The 19,019-nt window shown below is 46.1% G+C and overlaps 1 protein-coding gene across 1 annotated transcript in view; it reads right to left on the bottom strand.

Moving 5' to 3' along the window:
* Nucleotides 1-19,019, bottom strand: part of BAZ2A (bromodomain adjacent to zinc finger domain 2A) — a 37,874-nt gene that overhangs the window by 5,510 nt on the left and 13,345 nt on the right. Inside the window, exons 2-20 of the mRNA XM_081084389.1 lie at nt 14,520-14,657; nt 12,375-12,965; nt 11,342-11,527; nt 10,510-10,728; nt 9,563-10,039; nt 9,361-9,421; nt 8,208-8,316; nt 7,695-7,796; nt 7,316-7,526; nt 5,104-5,204; nt 4,734-4,799; nt 4,325-4,552; nt 3,955-4,209; nt 3,368-3,582; nt 3,012-3,086; nt 2,639-2,819; nt 1,591-1,650; nt 1,248-1,392; nt 93-745 (exon numbers count right to left, since the gene is read on the bottom strand). Of these exons, the coding sequence (XP_080940515.1) occupies nt 93-745; nt 1,248-1,392; nt 1,591-1,650; nt 2,639-2,819; nt 3,012-3,086; nt 3,368-3,582; nt 3,955-4,209; nt 4,325-4,552; nt 4,734-4,799; nt 5,104-5,204; nt 7,316-7,526; nt 7,695-7,796; nt 8,208-8,316; nt 9,361-9,421; nt 9,563-10,039; nt 10,510-10,728; nt 11,342-11,527; nt 12,375-12,965; nt 14,520-14,657 (4,073 nt within the window). The remainder of the gene's footprint in view (nt 1-92; nt 746-1,247; nt 1,393-1,590; nt 1,651-2,638; nt 2,820-3,011; nt 3,087-3,367; nt 3,583-3,954; nt 4,210-4,324; nt 4,553-4,733; nt 4,800-5,103; nt 5,205-7,315; nt 7,527-7,694; nt 7,797-8,207; nt 8,317-9,360; nt 9,422-9,562; nt 10,040-10,509; nt 10,729-11,341; nt 11,528-12,374; nt 12,966-14,519; nt 14,658-19,019) is intronic.

The following is a 19,019-nucleotide window of genomic DNA, read 5'->3' as shown; positions in this document are numbered from 1 at the left end:
CCTTCCCCCAATCTTAGCAACAGTCCACAGCCAGGCAATGGAGCCTGTGGCAAGAGGAGGTCAGGTGCACACCACTAATCCTGGCTACTCACTGGCTTGGAGGAGACAGGTGGCTGAGGGGAGGGCGTGGACTGGTCCTCAGAAGCCGCAGGGGGTGGGGTGGGGGCAGCGTTGCAGAGCATCTGGGCCGAGAGGTCACACCAGGGGGCTTGGGACTCAGCGCTGGATTCTGCCTCTTCAGGATCTGGCTCCTCCAGAGGCTGTGATGGCGTCGGGTCCAGTTTTCCAGGGCTGCTATCAGGTGTGAGGACTGAGCTGCTCAGCAGGGAGCCGTGGCTCTGAGTCTGGCTCAGCCAAGACAGGAAGGCTGACTGGCTGAGGTCATGCTGGCTCTGACCCAAAGACAAAAGCGAGCCTTCTGGCTCCAGGAATCCATTATGGGTTACAGGCTGGGACTGAAGCTGGGGTTGGGCATAAGCCTGAAGCGGAGGGTAGGGTTGAGTCTCGGGTTGAAGTTGGACTTGGGGCTCTTCTGAGGCCTGACAGCTGACAGGAGACTTAAGGTGCCTAGGTTGCATAGACTCAGGCTTGGTTTTCCGAGGTCGGCCTCGGGCCCGGGCAGGAGAACTGGCAGAGGTGCTGGAGCCAGCTAATTCCCTCTTCAGAGAAAAGGGGGCAGGGCTGGGCGCTGCGTGGGAAGCCACTTTTAAGGAGTCAGTTTCCTGCTTTATCATATCCTCAGGAACTGCAAAGAAAAGTGAAGAGCTTAAGACATACACCGACACATAAGAAGAGAGAAAAAGGGTGTATAGATGCAGGATATACACTTTCTTTTACTCTTGGTCTTAATGAGATTCTACTGGGACTTATATGCCAATGAACACAGTATCTGGGAAGGAAATACTATTCTCCCAAGTAATCAGCAGCAGTATAACTGTAAGCTAACATTTATGAAGAACCAACTATGTGCCAAGCTCTACTCTAAGAACATTAATTTTAAACCTCTCAATACTCCTATGAAATATATATACTATTATCTCCATTTGATAAATTAGGAAACTAAAGTATACAGCTGGTAAATGGCAGAGCAGGTACACAAGCGGTCTTCCTCTACAGCCTATGCTCTTAACCACTACGGAATACTGATTCTCATACAATGAAAGACACCTAGGTGACTAGGCAAAGGAAAAGGAATTACTGAACTTTTGTTCAATAGGTCTCAATTCAGGCTCCCATGACACACCTACCTAAGCTCCCCTCTGTTCCTTCCACAAAGATACCAGCCAAATAGGGCAACACCCAGTAGTTGCGTCTGTAGCGGTCCTGACCCAAGGAAAATGCCCGAAGCATCTGGGATGAGTGAAGCAGCTTTTTTCGAAAGAAGAGCTGACGCTGGGTAGACAATGGAAAAGGAAGATGAATAAAAAACATATTTCCAGAGTGACAGTGGTGATTTCATTCAGTATATGGGAGAAGAGCACTAGTTCTCAGCTTCCCTATAAAATTGATACCATCTGGGCCCAACTCATAAGGTGATCAATTCTCGCCCAGCCTGTATCTCCAGCTCCTGGGAGGTTAGAAGCATAATACCTTGCTGAGTTTTTCTATCTGGCGTTCTAGCTCTGGAATGCTAGATGCTGTGACATCAACCTGGAGAAGAAACAAGGGGACAAGAGAAAAGGAATGATCAGATTTAAGAAAGAGAAATGCATTTAACCCTTGAATAATGACAAGTTAAAAATGCTGACACCCAGACCTAGCCGGTTTGGCTCAGAGGACAGAGCATCAGCTCACGGACTGAAGGGTCCCAGGTTCGATTCCGGTCAAGGCCATGTACCTCGGTTGCATGTATCTGGCCCTTGTCAGGGCTCGTGCGGGAAGCAACCGACTGATGTGTCTCCCTCTCTCTGTCTCTCCTTGTCCCTTCCACTCTCTCTAAAAATCAATGGAAAAATATCCTCAGATGAGGATTAACAACAACAACAAAATGCTGACACCCTCCTTCCCCACAGTAAAAAATTCAAAAATAATTTTCTACTCCCCTAAAACTAAACTACAATTGTTCCTTGGTATCTGCAGGGGATTGGTTTCAGGACGCCCTACAGACATTAAAATCCACAGATGCTCAAGTCTCTCATGTAAAATAATGCATACACTCAGACTCCAAACTGCGGACTGAAAATATGTAGTTTTCAATCCAAAGTTGATTGAATCCATAGATATAACCTATGTATATGGAGGACTGACTGTATGTTTATTTTTTTTATTATTATTATTGTTATTTTTGTTACTCCTCACCCGAGGATATTTTTCCATTGATTTTTAGGGAGAGAGGAAGAGAGGAAAAGACAGAAACACTGCGGGAGGGAAAGCCATCAACGGGTTGTTTTCTGCACAAGCCCGGGCCTGGGCCAGGGAGGAGCTTGCAACCAAGATACGTGCCCTTGACTGGGATCAAACCCGTGACCCCTTGGTCCACTGGCTGATGCTCTATCCACTTAGCCAAACCGGCTAGGGCTGTATATTTATTTTTAGAAATCTGCGTGTAAGTGGACCCGCACAGTGCAAACCCATGTTGTTTAAGAGTCAACTATATTCCATTTCCCAAATCCAATATTCCTTGGTCTGAGGCTAGTACCTCTCCATCTCTTCGACCCCTACGGCCATGGACAGCTGCTGTACTCTCCTCCTCTTCTTCCTCTTCCATGCCACTAGTCTCCTCCATGATCCGAGAGCTGCGCCTCCGCCCTAGGCCTTCCTCTAGCCCCTGCATCTCTACTTCAGTCCGCCCAGTTCGCTTGGCCAGAGCAGTTTTCAGTCTTGAAACCGAGATTAAAGGAAATTATGGTGAGGAATGTGATATTACCACAAAAGGAATACCTGGAATCCTGAGCCCTGGGGTGAAGTTCCAACCTCAGGGGAGGGACTAAGAAGCATCAAAATCTGGGCAAAAGCCCTGACTAAGCTTCCCTCTTTCTCCCTCTGGACCCTACCCTCTGTCCTTTCCCTACCTCCGGAGTCGGCCTTCAACAATCCACTTGTTTTTCCTGTAGTTGGACATACTCTCCAGAGTCTTGTCAATCTCACTGCAAGAGAAAAGGGAATGGGATTTTGAGGTAACCTGGTGGCACACACAAAAAAGGGAAGTTCAAGGGAAAAGGGGCTGCAGCCTAAAGCCTAGATTGAACAAATGGCAGAGGAAGTCTTAGGTTCTCTGGGGAAGGCGCTAAGATTCGGTCCCAGGTCACTCTAGCACCTTCAGAGCCTGGCAGTGGATACACATCACCTAGGACTCTAGATGGCTGAACCCCTCCCTGTCTGATTCTGACCCAGGCATACAATCACCATCCCCACCCCTGCTCCTCACTTGATGATGAGGGTGGAGCCATTGAGCTCATGTACAAGGAAGGCCAGGACAGCAGCTTTCTGTTGGGGTGGCTGGGCCTGAAAAGGCTGGGTGCGTAGGCGCTCACAGAGGACTGGCTCCACTCCATACGCCATGAGGAAGCAGCGCAGGATCTCAGATACATTGTCTCTCGTCAGTGGGATCTCCGACAGCTTTTCCCCCAAGATCTTTAAGGACTGTTTGGAGGAGAACATAATGGAAGTTAAGAGAAAGAGGAACAACTCAAGTTGCATGAATCTGGAAGAGGAAAATATAGGAGAGAACTGGGGTTAAGATAGGAAAAGAATGAAAGTTGCTAGGACAAGATGAGAGAGGACAAAGGAAAGGTGCAAAAGAAAAGCAGTAAAAGATGAACAAAATAAGCAGAGGGAGGTCAAGAAGAAAAATGAAACAGAAGGAAAAAATACAAGGAAAACAAATTATCTCTCTCTTCATTTGTCCCAATCACTTAAGGGAGGTGCTTTCATATGTTTAACTTAAAGAGAGAGCAAAACTGAGAAAAAGCATTGGATCCCAGGCCTCCCAGCCTGCCTTGGAAAGGATCTCACCTGACAGTGGGAGGGCAAGCCAGGATCATAGAGTGCAGCCTTCAGGAGCCGCACCAGCAGATCTTGCACCTCGCCCACACTGTCGCCTTGATACAGGAGTCCCTCTTGCAGGACCCCTAAACTAGGTACATCTTTGGCAGGGTCAAAGCCCAGCACCTTGCCGAAGCTGTGCAGGAACTCCACAATGGTCAGGCAGTCTGAGAAGGTCTCGCTAGGCAGGATCAGACCAGGGATGTGTGAGAAGTCAGGCAGAGGCTGTAAGGATAAAAGCGGTAGGGGGTTCTGTCAAAGGCTGGAAGGCCACAGTCTGTCTTCCTTAATCCAAGTGTCTTCACAACTGGCCCCTCCAGGACCCAGGACCCCTCACTACCTGGTGGTCAGTCAGACACATATCCTCTGTGGGCTTCTTCATCTCCTCCAAGATCATCTGCTGCCTCTGCCGCTCCTCCAAGCACCTCTGCGTGACCTGTGTTTTATCTGCTTTACAGGCTGGTTTGGCTTTGGCCAGCTCCTCCTTTTCCTTCGTTTTTACCTTCTCCTTCTTCTCCCTCTTAACCTTTTCCTTCAGTTTTTCCTGCTTTGTCTTTACCTTCTCAGCCTATCCACACAAAGGAGAGAGGAATTAACAGTGCCATAAAAATTCCAGTCACCACCCTTCCCTATTCCCCTGCCTCCCACCCCAGAGCTCAGAAACAACTATAAAAAAAGACCAACTCACATATGTCTTGCAAAATCAGTCTGGTGACTTCAAAGTTATACTTGTGTGTACATGCACCTACCTTGGATTTCTTCTTAGCTTCCTTCTGCTTTAAGCTCTTGGTCTCTTGTTTCCGCTTGTTTCTGGCCTGTAAACCATAAGGGAAGTCATTTCTCCTCAAACTCTGAAAGCATCTCTGCTTGGGCTAGGATTCCAAAAAGACAAGGATGCTGGGGAGGAGAGGTGAGAGATGGGATAAGGGGTTGGAAATGGATTCTTTCTCTCACCCTGGAGATGCCCACATTCATCTTGAACAAGCCCAATTCTCTAAGTCATTCCCCACAAAATTCCACGTAATCAAGGTATGCTGGCTACATGGAGGTTGCCAGATGTAGGAAATAACTGGTTAATAGGAAATGTTAACCCACTGTGTAATCTCTGATGTCCCTCACCTGCCCTTGGGTAGTAGTCTGACACTCTCCACGTTGTACCTTCTGCTTCATCTTCTTCTTGATTTTATTCATCTTTGCTTTATCGTCCTCATTCAGTGTTTCTGTGAGCACAGACAGAAAAATAAAGCGTAAAGCAGGCAAACCAATCTCCAGCATTCAGAGCAATATATGCATATTACAAAGCTGGCTTCCCAAGCAACTCCCTGGAGAATCTAGAAGTGTTTTTTTTTTTAAAAAAAGATATATTTTATTTCTTTATTTTTAAGAGATTTAAAAATTTATTTTTAGAGAGAGAGGACGGGAGAGAGGAGAATGAGGGGGGGAACACTGACATGAAAGCAAAGCATTGATCGGCTGCCTCCTGCGCACCCCTACTGGGGATGGAGCCCACAACACAGGCATGTGCCGACCGGGAATTGAACCGGCAATCTTTTGGTGCATGAAAAATGCACCAACCAACTGAGGCACACCGGTAAGGGATTTTTGTTGTTGTTTTTTTAAGTATACAAAATAAAATGTTGGGATTGGAGGGCCAATGTAGAAGAGGAACCTGCTATGGGAGTAGAACAAAGAACTCAAATGGTATCTTTGGCCCAGAAACACCAGTCTCCAGAATAGACTGCATTGCTTAAGAAGGTGTCCTAAAGGCCACGATGGCAGAGTAGCCTCGTAGCCGAACCATCTCCCACACTATTTGACAATGGCAGCAACTCACAGACTATGATTTTAGAGCGGAGAATGGAAACAGAAAATCAAATTGCCAGGAAAAGACAGTGGTCTCCAGACTTGGAAGTAATGATTAACCAGGAAAGAAGGGCCCGAGTAATGGACATCTCAGTGCAATCAGATCAATAGTGACAGAGCTGTTGTTTATGCTCAGTTCCTATGTCTTGCTCCATAGAAAGATCTGAATTTCTTCCCCTTTGGAAAACTGAATATTAAATGTGATTCTGCAAACAGCAGTGTTTTAGAATGAATGTTTCTGATATGATAGTACCTATCCTATTCTGGCATAGAAACACTGCCACATTTGTACAACAATCCTGTAGGTTGGACAGATACTATCTGCAGATGAACCACTATAGGCTTCTATTAAAGTATAAGTGACTGGCTCTAGGTCACACAGTCAGAAACTGGCAGAGCTGGTACTTTGAATTAGGAGTCAGAAGACTCCAAAATTTTTCAAATTTTTCATACTATATCAGGGTAAATGTTAATATTTATTAAAATATTAGACATTTTCTACCTGTCTATCACACTGAAACAGTGTAAATTATCTTATGAATTCTGAACCTCCATGATGGCGGCAATGAGTGAAGTAAGAGTATATCACCCAAACCAGTAAGATAAATAAGAAGCTGAAAAGATGGTAAAAAGGACATGAAAGCCCTCTTCTCTCATAACATATGGGGACTGCACAAGGCTCCACTAGGTAAGAGCAACTCAAGAAGAAACTAACCGTTAAAAAAGCACAAAAGAGCTGGGACCCTGATGCTGCTTTCCAGGGAAGAGGAGGGGGATTCAGATGCATTCTGTCCGACAATGTTAGTCATGTTGGGAAACTCAGCCATTAGAAATTCATCAAGATTTCAGAAACCTCATAGAGCAAGCAGAATCTCAAAGTAAGAAACACCTCTAACAGTTACCAAATATTTACTTGGACGTAAAGTATAGCAAAGAGCAGCTATTTTCAACTGGTGTGCTGTAAGAAATTTTAAAACATGCAATACCTGACTATTTAATCAGGGGCACTGACCTCTTTCCCCTAAGATTGTCAAATTAAAAAATGACAACAGCCAATACAACAAGTCAATAACATTGTAGTAACTATGTACAATGCCAGGTGGGTACTAGGATTATCAGGAGAATCATTTCATAAATTATATAATTGTCTAACCACTATGCTGGACACTTGAAACTTAACAAAAACAATATTGAGCCCTAGCTGGTTTGGCTCAGTGGATAGAGCATTGGCCTGCAGAGTGAAGGGTCCTGGGTTCGATTTCCGGTCAAGGGCACGTGCCGGGGTTGTGGGCTTGATCCCCAGGATCCCCAGTGTGGGGTGTGCAGGAAGCAGCCAATCAATGATTCTCTTTCATCATTGATGTTTCTATCTCTCCCTCTCCATTCCTCTCTGAAATCAATAAAAATATATTAAAAATATAGATTGTCAACTGTAATTGGAAGAGAAAAAAGAGGAACAGCACTGTACCTTGGGCCTCCAGTTTCTTTGTGGGGCGGTTGTCTGTCTTATTCAATAGCTCAGTGATTTTGACCTTGGGTGGCCGACCTCGGCCCCGTTTCACCTTGGGAACTTCCTTGGTCTTGGCATTCTCAGTGTTTCGAGGTCGGCCCCGTTTCCCAGTAATTGCCTGAATCCTAGACGGGATCTCCTCTGCTGACAGTTGTATCCACCGCAAGCCCTAAGAGAATGAGGAACACTGTTACAATGGGAGGGAGTCAGTGCAAGCCTTCTGGCACTGTGAACCATTCAATGCCCCAGATCCTCCAAACCCCACAAAAAGAAAGCTGCAGCTTATCTACCAACCCTTTCTTAGGGACAAAAGTATATTTAACCCTTGGGTCTGTACCTCCGGTGTGTCTCTCTCTTCAAAGAAATCTCCAACAGGCATACGGGGACTGAAGCTGAAGTGCTCACGGCGGACACTGTGTACCACGTTGCGGTTCAGGTACTAAAAGGAAGAGATAAAGTGGCATTAATGTCCGGCCAGCGTGGCTCAGGGTTGAGCGTCAACCTATGAACCGGGAGGTCATGATTCGATTCCCGGTCAGGGCACATGCCCGGGTTGCAGGCTTGATCCCCAGTGTGGGGTGTGCAGGAGGCAGCCGATCAATGATTCTCTCTCATCACTGATGTTTCTCTCTCTCTCTCTCTCCCTCTCTAAAAGCAATAAAAATATAGTTAAAAAAACAAATAACAAAACAAACAAAGAAAAATGGCACTAATGAAATCATAGCCCTACCAAAATTTTTGGCCAGCAATAGCAAAGGAGCAGTCCCCAAAGCAGACAATGGCAGCCTGTTGCCACTGGACCCAAGAAAGGAGTCTGTACGTCCCTAAAAGCCCATGAAAGCTGCATTACCTTGATCACTTCCGGGAACTGCTTCATCCTCTTCCCACAGGGGCCATAATACCAGGTCTCGCCCTGCCATCTGTGGCTGCCCTTCTTGATTCGCACCTCTCTCCGCCACCTGCCAGAGAAGCACACGGGCCCTGCCGCCAGGTCACACCCCTATCCACTCTCAAGCCACCCAGGAGTCAAGCCCACTGAGCAATGATCCTCCCCACTTCTCTCTCACTAGAACTTCATGTAGATGCAAACACAGCCTGAGATACAAGCTTGGCTAGATGGCAGGCCTGAGTGCTACTAACCCCTCAGGGCCTCAGGGGAAAGTAGTAGGCCAAACTGTACAAGCCCAGAAAGGCCTCCACTCCTCCTTTTACAAAGCCAGTGATACAAGCAGCCAGAAACCCCCCATCACTGATGCCATTCAGGGAAATTACTGGGTTTCCAATAAAGAGGGTAAAGACCTAAGGGAATAAAGGCAGAAACTACAGAGGATGGGGGGAGGCAAGAGGAAGAGTAAACTCACTGCTAACTCCGTGAAATGACTCCGAAGGCCATGGTTTAGTCAAGAACTCTGTGTTCTGAGCAACAGATTATTCTAAGCCTAAGCCTTATCTTTCTCTCAAAACTTTAAGCAAAACTCAGACTTGGTGACCACGAGTAGCCTAGAGGGGCAGGGGTGGAAAAAATCAGGAAGGCACTGATTCTTACAAGGCCCTTGGTGTCAACTGACTTGTTTATTTTGGTCACGTACTGTTCTTGCCCTTACCTCTCTGAAGAACATTTAAAAAAGAAGCCAATTCATTGGGACTAAGCCACACGTCATTCACAGCTAGCCATTCTCAGCATATAGGACAAGTCAGCTAATTTGAATATCTGAGCCCTAGGGTCACCACCTGGGTTTGGAAATATAATAGCTGTAGCCCTCTGAGTAAAAAACTGAGTGGCCATAAAATGAGGAAAGAATAGATGAGGAGAGGCAGACCCTGAGAGGAAGGAAAGCCTAGGAACCTCATGAGAAACGTTATCATTGTTGACAACTGTACTTTAATCCACTCTTGTCTAGCCCATTCCTCCCCATCCCAGATGAGGAGCTCCCTTCCCTTCTTCCTAGAGTCATTCATTAAATTTGTCAAAGTCAACACATGTAGCAAACTAGAGCATTTACCCATGTTGGAGGGGAAGACGAACTTCTTCTGGGGTAGCAATTCGTCTCCTTAGAACATCACCTTGGGAGAAAAATAGGGGACACTGAAATAAGAATTCAGCAAAATAATGAAACAACAGGACAGCAGGGAAGGGCGCAATACCCCATGAACAGAAAGTTTTCCTGGAACCAGCTAGGGATGGAACAGAATCTAGACACTCACCACCACCAGAAGTAGGGACTCCTTCTCCAGTGACCTCTTCCAAGCCAGCGGTGGTTTCAGGGAAGCTGCTGACATCCTTATCTGCTGGGGAGGCTGTTGGGAAGACAGCTGCAGGGGAAGCTTCGGTGGATGCTTTCGGGGGGGTCACTGGTGAGGCCGGCAAGGAAACTTCTGAGGAGATTGGTGGGAAGGCTGGTGAGGAAGCTGGAGAGACTGTTGGGAAGGCTGCAGGGGAGATTTCCGGGGAGGCTGCTGGGGAGACTTCTGGAGAGATATCTGGGGAGGCTGTTGGACAAACTGCCAGGGAGATTGCTGGGGAGGCTGTTGGTGAGACTGCTGGTGAGGTTGTTGGATGTAGCTGAATAGTGGATGAATGGTCAGGGGCTGGCTGGGTCAGAGGTGGTGGGAAGTCTGAAGCCACCTGAGTCTCCATTTCTTGTTCTGCATCACTACCATTATTCAGGTCAAAGCCGTTATCTAGAAGCCAAAGGGACAGGATGGGTAAAGGAAAAATGGTGTCATATAAAGCAAGACAATCTACTCAGTCAAACCTGGACTAAGATAAGCAGGGCTACTTCAAGGGCTTGTCCTGAAAGCTGGTAAAAGAGAATTAGTCTCTGGCTGTCCTACCCATTCAGGAAGGTTAAAGGGCAAAGCTGCTGCTGCTGTCACTGTGTGAAGAATTACCTTTTACCTGGAGCCAGTAAGGCCTCTGGCCTCCTTTTTCCTGCAAACTCCAAACCTCACACGTCCTTTTGGGCACAGGGCAGTGAGAGCGGAGCAGCTTGTGCCTTCTAAGTCCCACCACACACTATCCCAAAGCCCCCTCAGATCCCAGCAAGATGCTTTCACAGATATCCCACCCCTAAGGCCTAACTATGGGACAACAGTGTGCTCTCACTTTTTCCCAGGTCAAGGACTTTCTTTGTCCTACTCTCCTCACTTACCTTGTAGGACAGACTCCCCAAGGACGGGTGGAGAGGTGGGGCTGGCAAAAATAGAGGCTGAAGTTTGACTGTCATCTGCCAGAAGACTGAAGTGAGTGGCATTATTGAGGGAAGGACAATCAAGGGCAGAGATCACAGGGCTGTCCTCAAGAGGCAGCTTGTCCTCTGCATCCATCAGTTCCGTATCATCTATACCATAGAGTCCTCCACTTACTGGCTCTTCAGGGGGCGAAAAAATCAGAAAGCAAGATTTAAGAAATACTTGTCTGAATATATCTAATTCTAGTCCCCACAGTGTAAAGATTCTAATAATAAATTAGGGAAATTTTGTAGCCCTCTTTTATGAAAGAGTAAAGTCACCAGGCTATAGGGATCATAAAAGCTTGAAGTGGAAATGAAGGGAAAAGCATGGGCCCTATAACAACCCCCAGACCAACACAAAAAATTCTAGCATCTATCACAAAATAGGCCTTTCTTATATTTCAGTGGGGCAAAAGGTAATTGTTCACTGGCAAATGTCTTTCTACTTAGTAGGAACCCAAACAGCCCAACTGTGTGGTAATAAGTCTCTATCCAGTGAATTATTAAAGCCCAGGGCTCATGGCCAAAAGGAACATTGGGAGAGAACCTGGGAAATGAACCAATTCAGCTCAGAGTGCAGTTGGCCGAGTCAAGCTAGCGGCATGAGACCGTGGTCTGCCACAGGAGTATCTGGAGGTCTCAATGCCCCAGATTCCCAAATCCTTTCCCTGGTTTACTATCTATTCCAGGTGACAGAAGCTGGCTATCCTTCTGCATGGTTAAGTTGAAGAGAGCCAGCCTCCAAGCCTACCTGGTGCCAGGGTGTTAAAGGGCTCCAGAGAGACTTCACTGAGGATTGGAGTGTCTTCCAGTTGATCAGGAAGATGTGAAGGGTCATCTAAGCAGCTCACTGTGGGGTCAGGGACCAAGACCGAGACTTCTTGGTGTAATGACTCCACAGAAGGGATGGAGCCATTGTAGCCACACATCTTCAATTCTAGGAAAGAGCAAAAGGAAAAACAGTGCCTTCACCTGGTTCCTTTAGCTATAGCAAGCAGCCCATCTTCACTAGAGGGATGGTCATTCTTTCAACATTTATAAGTGCGAGTTCTATGTCGGATACCTTTCATATCAAGATATTCTCAGTAAGCAGAATACTCACTGAGTACTATTAAAATCCTATAGCAGGAATGGGGTCTGAGACAAGACTCCCATTGTGTTGGCAGCTATTTCCCCCACTCAGTGGAAACAGGTGGTTAACAGATACAACATCCTGTGATTTCACAGGGTGCTCGCCCTTATTCTTGGAATCAATAGCAAACTAAGCATTTATCTATTTAGAGGGCAAAGTTGAGAGGGAAGATCACATGTACCAACAACAAAAAAAGAAGGAAACTGTGAGCAGACAAGCAATGGTATGCTCTGCCGGCTTCCTTCCCTCCTTCAAATGCTAATCACTATTAGGGCTCAGGCCACTTTAGCAGCCAGTCTAGCCGTGCCATAGTCAAGTCAAATTGACCTCAATGCTCCCTGCTAATGCCCAACCCCTTCCTATATTTTGGAAGAAGCCCTGATACAGTGTCTGTTGGGGCTGTTTCAGGCTCGCCCACCTGCCCTCTTCAGGCCAGCAGCTCTGCAGGAGCTTGAAATAATTTGCACTCCCACTCACGAGCTGGTGCTGCTGCCACAAAAACACCAGCCACTTGGCTCTGCTAACCACCAACATGCAAATCAGCCTCCACTGCAGAGAGCTGGAAAGACAAGTTTTCCTCACCTCAAAAAGCCACTGCCCCCATAGCCCCATTTTCCTATTCCCCACCAAGCTCCCAGGCCCACAGTAATACCTGGCTGCTCTTCTTCCAGCTCCAGGCTGCCTACCAAGCCAGTGCCATTCTCTGCCACAACTGAAGTCAGCTCCTTTTCTGCCTCATCAGGATGAATACCACTGCCTACCTCCTGGGAGGGGGCAAAAGTCTGGATGCTGGAGCCCAACATGGGAGAAGTCTGTGGGGAGGTGAAAAAACTAGGGGGTCCATTGGGCATCACCTCAAAATTCTGGTCAGGAAAGGAATCATACAGTTCCTGTGAGTCGAAGTTAAGCCCCATGGGACTCTGGGTACCGTTGGCCCAGAACTCTTGGCTCCCAGCCCGAAGGTTAGTGTTGTGACTTGGGGATGAAGGTTGTCGGCTGCCTCCAAGGATGCCATTGAGTGGGTATTGTCCCCCCGAGAACTGGGAGAGAAGGGGTGGGTCCTTGAGGTTGCTGCCAGGATTGGCGGGTGGGTATTGTGAGTAATTCCAGAGACAGTCGTAGGCCACGTGGGGTTGATGGAGGTGTGAGGTGCTGGAGGAGTGGGGAGCAGAGTTCAAAATCCCTGAAGTAGTAGTGTGAGATACAGTAGATAAGCCATTAACATTCACATCCCCATTCAAACCTGGCAGAAAAGGAGGGAAAAGGGTCAGTTACAGATATGTGTGCAAGTAACTCTACCAACTCTAGCCAAAAGAATAACACTGACTAGAAAAAGGGAAGGTGAAGGGGAGGGGATTCCCCCTCTGCTATATTTATGTCTTTTTGGTCTCCAGGGAACACCCAACACAGATGCTCCTGTATATAAGCTTAGCAACTGCTGCTGAGGCTACTGAGTAGGGGGCTGGGGAGCTCTCCTGGTCTACCACAGGAGTGAACAGCAGAGAGCTGGCTGCTACTGACGCTCAGGGCTGTTTATTTTGTTTAAATGAAGCTATTTGCAGATTCCCTACACTGACTTGCATTCTTTCCCATCCTCACTCCCTAAAGGAATTTTCCCCTGGATTGGCATGACTGAATTCTCCTGGCCCCTCTTTTCCCCAGTGCCTATTTGGCCCCACAGTGGGACCAGAAGGGACAGCCTTCACCTCACTGGCACATGCAGATACAGCACTTCGTGCTGGGCTAAGAATAGAAGTTGCAGTCATCACAGCAGCAAGATCCCAGCTCAGAAGACTTGGACTGGCCTCTCCCCATAAGTACTGGGGTGGGGTGGGGAGATCTCTGCATGACCGGTACTGCAGATTTCAATTCTCAACACCAATGACAACCTCTACACTCAATCAAATAAAAAGGAACCAAGATATAAGGAAGCTGGGGCAAAGGGGTCCTCCAGTGAAATAAAGAAACTTCTATCTACCTACAACCTTATGGAGAGTAGGAGGGATGGGTGGGAAGTATACGCCTATGGTAGTATTTTTTTGCTGTAAGGAAGAAGTGAAGCATTGGGCTTCTCTCTGCTTCAAAGCATAAAGTACCTGAAACCCAGGCAAGATTATAGAGAGGTACTTGGCAGAGCCATGGTTCAGAGCAAATGATAAGCCAAATCCAGGAAAAAGCCTGATCCTGGCAATAACAAGTCCAGCTGGAATTAGATGTTTCTCTCTGGGGAACTAGATAAGTAAGCATTAAAACTCTCCATGTCTCTATCTTCCATCCTCAAGGACAGGAGGTAGCACAAGCATTCTGCCCTCTTTTCTGTTGAACAAATTAAAAGGGAAACACATACCAACCTTCAACCCCACCCTTAACCCCCACCCCATCCTTAGGGTGGCTTCTCCAACCTCTAAATACAGCTTCTCAGAAAGCGGACCCCTCACCTCTCTCATGGGTCCCACCTGATTATCAGAAGCCTTAGCCACCTCGCCACTCTCTGGCACAGCCAGAGAACAGGGAAGAGCAGGCTAAGATGAAAAAGCCAGGATCTTTTTCAATCTCTTCCAACCTTTAGTCAAGACTAAAAGTATTGCTTCCATTACCCCCTAGAACTTGTCCTTAGAAGCTTGATTTCCTTCCAGCAGCTGGAGTTCTGAGGATTCCCTCCCTCCCTCCCTCCCTCCCTTTCCCCCTGGCACAGAGCTGAGGTAGCCAGCCCAGAGGGGATCCAAATCTTGTCCCATTAACCTGATAAAGGAACGATGCCCATTCCCATTCCAGGCCATGTGGCCCTCACACTCACTTTTCCCTTGCTGGGGGAAGTTCATGGGAGACCCGTTAGTGTAGAGGCCCTCCCCTGAGGAGGGGGAGGGTTTCAGTCCTGAGGCAGCAGGTGCAGGGGGAAGGCCAGTAAAGTTAAAATGGTCGTTGGCCTCCATTTCTGTAGGAGAGGAGAGAGGGGGGGGGGGAAACACTGGTGGTTAAACAAAGTTATGTCACTTGAAATTCTCTAAAGGGATTGCTATCCTTACTTCTATCTACTTACCCTTCTCCTACCGTAGAGACTAAAGGTAAAAGAGGAAAAAACATACTCCTAACCTGGACACTGACCATACAGAAACAGTCTTTTTAAGTCAGCCTTGTAGAGATAAAAAGAGTTAGTGAGAAAAACAAAGACACAAGCCTGCAGGAGTCTTTCCCCTGTGTTAGCCCTATCCTTTTAAAAATATATACATTTTTTATTGATTTCAGAGAGGAAGGGAGGAGGGAGAGAAAGAAACATCAATGATGAGAGAATCACCGATCAGCTGCCTCCCGCATGTCCCCCACTGGGGATGGAACCCACAAACCCAGCATGTGCCCTGACTGGGAAATGAACAGTGACCTCCAGTTCACAGGTCAATACTCAACCACTGAGCCACACTGGCCAGGCTAGCCCTACCCTCTTCAGTCCCAGTCCAAGTTACCCTTCTATGTTAGATATTAGCCCCCTATTGTAACATTTAACATTCTCCATCCTTTTGGCTTTTTTCCCTTCAAAGCAAGGCCAGAGTCCTACAGGTTCTCAAAGCCATCTTATTTTTTTTTTTTAGCATATTTTTATTGATTTTTAAAAATTGATTTCAGAGAGAGAAAAGAAGAGGGAGAGATAGAAACATTAATGATGAGAGAGAATCATTGATCCACTGCCTCCTGCACACCCCATACTGGGGATCGAGTCTGCAACCTGGGCATGTGCCCTGACCAGAAATCGAACTCCCTGACCTCCTGGTTCAGGGTTGATGCTCAATCACTGAGCCACGCAGGCCTGGCTCAAAGCCACCTTTTTTATAGGAAGCCACAGAATGGGGGTATTGGCTGAAAAGCATATTTGATATATATCCTTTGTTTTATTATTATAGTTGAGTTAAACAATTCTTTAATATTTTTTATTGATTTCAGAGAGAACAAGAGGTGGGGAGAGAGATAGAAACATCAATGATGAGAGAGAATCATTGATCGGATGGCTGCCTCCCGCACACCCCCTTACAAGGGATCTAGCCTGAAACCCAGGCATGTGCCCTGAATGGGAATCAAACCATGACCTCCTGGTTCAGAGGTCAACACTCAACCACTGAGCCACACCAGCTGGGCTCAAGTTAAACAATTTCCACGTTATCCTATCCAGAGTCCTCGCTATCTGAAGAAGATAATATTGTTACCTTAGTAAAGGGATTTGAAAAGGAGAATACATTTCAGGAAAAGTGACCATAATGGCAAAATTCAAATCACCCAGCAACACTTCTTTTTTACCATGGGAAATACCAAGTTCTCCAAGAATTCAGCTCAGAAGTGTCAGAGGTTAAATAAGAGGGTGTCTCAAGGAATATTACTCTGTTATATCTACTATGGTTCATAACGTTCTGGTTTTGTGGCTTACATGTAAAAGGATACAGCTGGATATTTATATTTGTAAAGTACAGTGGCGCATTGGGATGCAGTAGTTAAAAAAGCTTTTCATTCTCTCCTGAATATGAGATATGCTCCTAGTGAAGCCCTTGATCAGAATAAATCTTTCTTTGATAGAGCAAAGAGAAGAGAAAGATAGGAAGCAGAAGCCAGAATTATTGGTAGTCTGACAAGACAATCAGATACTTATGATGTACTAGTAGTGTGCATTCTAATTTGATATGTGAGACATGATCTGTCTTGATACTGAAAAAGCAGCTCCTTGGGTTACTATGTATTTTTTAAAAAAGGGCAGAAGAGCCATAACAGGTTTGGCTCAGTGGCCAGAGTGTCGGCCTGCGGACTCAAGGGTCCCAGGTTTGATCCCGGTCAAGGGCATGTATCTTGGTTGCGGGCACATCCCCAGTAGAAGGTGTGCAGGAGGCAGCTGATCAATGTTTCTCTCTCATCGATGTTTCTAACTCTCTATCCCTCTCCCTTCCTCTCTGTAAAAATCAATAAAATATTTAAAAAAAAAAAAAAAAAGGACAGAAGAATTCAGGTAGAAAGATTTATCAAACTCCTAAGATGAGGCAATAAGCTGATCTAGGTGATGTTTTAAATAACCTCTTTTTATAACAAACTAGAAGTTGGGAGGGGGGGGCCGAAAGGAGCAGGTTAATGGGGGGAAAAGGGGGCATCTTTAATATTTTCATCAATAAAGACAAATAAAAAGGAAAAACACAGAAGCAAAACTTTTAAAAAAAATGAATAAACTGGCTAAGAGTATATATGACTACTGCCCAAGGTTTGCAAGAGTTACGTTCCTGAATATGCTAGATGATGCAAATTAGACACCATTAGGTAATATGTGAATTTAATATAATTCTGAGCATGAAATATTAACCCTGTATAGAATATGGCATGATAGCTATAAGGTTTTCCAGGCTAAATACCATAATTAGCTCTACTTTCATCAACTTTAACTACAATTTTTTAAAATACTGATTTGAGAGAGAGAAGAATGGAGGAGAGATAGAAACATTGATGAGAAACATCGATTAGCTGCCTCCTGCATGCCCCTACTGGGGATCAAACCCTGATCTCCGGGTTCATGGATCGACACTCAACCACTGAACCACACTGGCTGGGCTTAACTGAAATTTCAAAAAATAAAAGCAATTTGTGTTTTGTTGATTTAAGGGGGAAAAGTTTTTAGGATTGACTTATTTCCCCATCTTCACTCTAAAATAAGCAGCAAAGCCCTAGCTGGTTTGGCTCAGTGGATAGAGTTGGCCTGCAGACTAAGGGGTCCCGGGTTCAATTCTGGTCAAGGGCACATGCCCGGTTGCAGATTTGATCCCCAATCAATAGGGGGTGTGCAGGAGGCAGCCGATCAATGGTTCTCTCTCATCATTTATGTTTCTATCTCTCCCTCTTCCTTCCTCTCTGAAAGCAATAAAAAAAAAAGGGCAGCAAACCTAAACCTGCTATGCATCAATAAAGAAATTGGGTCTCTGCCCAGCCGGTGTGGCTCAGTGGTTGAGCATCAACCCATGAACCAGGAGGTCAGGGTTTGATTACTGGCCTGGCCAGGGCACAGGCCCAGGTTGCAGGCTCCATCCCCAGTAGGGGGTGTGCAGGAGGCAGCTGACCAATGATTCTCTCTCATCATTGATGTTTCTCTCTCCCTCTCCCTTCCTATCTCTGAAATCAATAAAAATATATTTAAAAAAGAAAGAGCCTTGGCTGGTTTGGCTCAGTGGATAGAGCATCGGCCTGCGAACTGAAGGGTCTCAGGTTCGTTTCCAATCAAGGGCACAAGTCCGGGTTGCTGGCTTGATCCCTGATAGGGGATGTGCAGGAGGTGGCCAATCAATGATTCTCTCTCATCACTGATGTCTCTATCTCTCTCTCTCCCTCCCCCTTCCTCTCTGAAATCTATATAAATATATTAAAAGAAAACAAAAAGGAAGGAAGGAGGGAAGGAGAGAGGGAAGGAAGGAAGGAAAGAAGAAAGGAAGGAAAAAAGGGAGGAAGGAAGGAGGGAAGGAAGGAAGGAAGGAAGGAAGGAAGGAAGGAAGGAAGGAAGGAAGGAGGGAAGGAACGAACGAACGAACGAACGAACGAACTGGGTCTCTATAGAGAAAGGTCTTAGGATCCCCCAGTATTTCTCTATAGTTAAAGGCCACTCCTCAGTAGTAAGGGATCTGAAAAAGAAACATCATGAGATTAATGATCCCTCTGAAATGAAAGACAACAAGGAGGAAAGTTCATTCCCTAATTCTCTAGGTTACAAAGCTTACATCACAGACCAAAGAGGATATTCATTTCAGAAGTCCTAGAAATGCTATGTCTGAAGAGCCAATCTCATCTGACCCCCACCATTCCCCTCCCTCAGTTTTATGCAAAGTCACACCTCCCCTGGTGTGTTTCTGTGACACACACACCTTCTTTCCTATGTGCACTGGACTATATCCTCCCACTCAATGATCGGTCACATTTCATTTTCCCATTTTCTTTTTGAATCCATAAAGAAACTAGTGAGTGACCTTCTCCTCTCTGCTACTCTGGGAGAGCACAGCATTTCCTGTCTCATAAATTATATACTAATAAGAATAAATGGATGGCTCACAGAAATCAGATAAGTAAATGAAATGGGAAGTTATCTAGTGCCTGAGGTCTGTTTCCCCACTAGCCTCTATTGAAGGGGTCATCAGGACCACATTCATTTCATTTACAAGAGGCCTCCTAGAGACAAAACATCTTTGTGCTGTGCAGTGAGATCCGCACAACACAGTGGGCTCTAGGTTCAAATCCCAGCTCTACTACTACTAACTGTGTGACCTTGGACAAATCACTTAACGTTATTAAG

The sequence above is a fragment of the Myotis nattereri genome (genome assembly GCF_964212035.1).
Source record: "Myotis nattereri genome assembly, chromosome: 2".
NCBI lineage: Eukaryota > Metazoa > Chordata > Mammalia > Chiroptera > Vespertilionidae > Myotis > Myotis nattereri.
Note: the sequence above shows the minus strand (reverse complement) of the source record. Positions and strands in the feature narration are given on the sequence as shown.